The 1,195-nt window shown below is 43.5% G+C and overlaps 1 protein-coding gene across 1 annotated transcript in view; it reads left to right on the top strand.

The window, feature by feature from the left end:
• LOC101589288 (ribonuclease K3-like) overlaps nucleotides 1-712 on the top strand; it is a 52,088-nt gene extending 51,376 nt beyond the window's left edge. The window contains exon 2 of the mRNA XM_012513375.2: nucleotides 249-712. Within this exon, the coding sequence (XP_012368829.1) occupies nucleotides 254-712 (459 nt within the window). The 5' untranslated portion in view covers nucleotides 249-253. The remainder of the gene's footprint in view (nucleotides 1-248) is intronic.
• Nucleotides 713-1,195: the final 483 nt, after the last annotated feature.

The raw sequence follows: 1,195 nt of genomic DNA on the forward strand, positions 1-1,195 counted from the left end.
GGTAAAGAGAAATGCTTGCGATATGAGGGTTGGTGAATGCAGGAGCACAGATCGGAGGGGAAATGGGGAATGTCGGGCACAGGAGAGAGCTGCTTGCCTCACATTGTTTTCACTGGAGTTTGAGACTATGTGAGTGAAATTTTTTTAATAGTTATGAAATATATAATGCAAAAAAACATACATAGTTTGATTAATAACTGTGCTCTTATTTTTTCTATTATTCCATAATCTTCTCTTTTCCTATGCAGAAAAGATGGTGCGAGTCATGACACTTCCTCTGCTATTGCTGTTGGGCCTTTGGGGGCTACTGTGTCCACTTTGGGCTATTCCTCCAGGTTACACCCCATTTCAGTGGTTTGAAATTCAGCACATCCAGCCAAACCCCCTCCCATGTGACCAGGCAATGATTGCTGTCAACAACCTTATAAAGAGGTGTAAGCCTAGAAACACCTTTCTGCACGATGATCTCCAGAATGTGACTGATGTCTGTACACAGGACAACACAACCTGCAAGAATGGTCAAAACAACTGCCACCAAAGTGTCTCTCCTGTGAACATGACTGACTGCATGCTCCTTAGAAAAAGCCAGTTTCCTAACTGCCACTACAGGGACCGCCCCAAATTCGCAAACTTCACTGTGGCCTGTGACCCACCTCAGCAGGGCGACCCTCAGTATCCCCTGGTTCCTGTGCACTTTGATCAAATTGTCTAGAACCTTGATCGGGTTTTGTCTATATTCAAAGGCAGTTTCTATTAAAGTTTTTTCTGCTTTTTTTCTTTTCCTTCATCATCTTCATTTTTTATTTTCTTGTTTCCACCAAAGAAAGAGTGGAGGTGCTGGGACAGTTAGTGGGCCCAGGATACTGCTGCTGACCTGGGACTGAATATACGAATGAATAATTATTCTGTGCTTAGAAATCTGTCTGTGTTGGAGCAAGGCAATGTGCAATGGTGGAAAGTTCTAGGCCTTTGTCACTTTTGCCAGCCTCAGTGCACTGCATTCACAGCAATAAAGACCCTACTGCATTCGAGTGAGTGTGAGTGTGTTTTTATCACCTCTCCAATCACTTCCTGCCTGTACGCTGTTTTTTCCTGGGTTCTTCTACTGTTATTTCTTAGATCTGATAGATTGCTTCCTGAGTCTTGTGTATGTCAAGCAGGGAATGGCAAGTGTACATGCACTGGCAAAGGAAAA

This window comes from Octodon degus, unplaced genomic scaffold (assembly GCF_000260255.1).
Source record: "Octodon degus isolate 3935 unplaced genomic scaffold, OctDeg1.0 scaffold00525, whole genome shotgun sequence".
NCBI lineage: Eukaryota > Metazoa > Chordata > Mammalia > Rodentia > Octodontidae > Octodon > Octodon degus.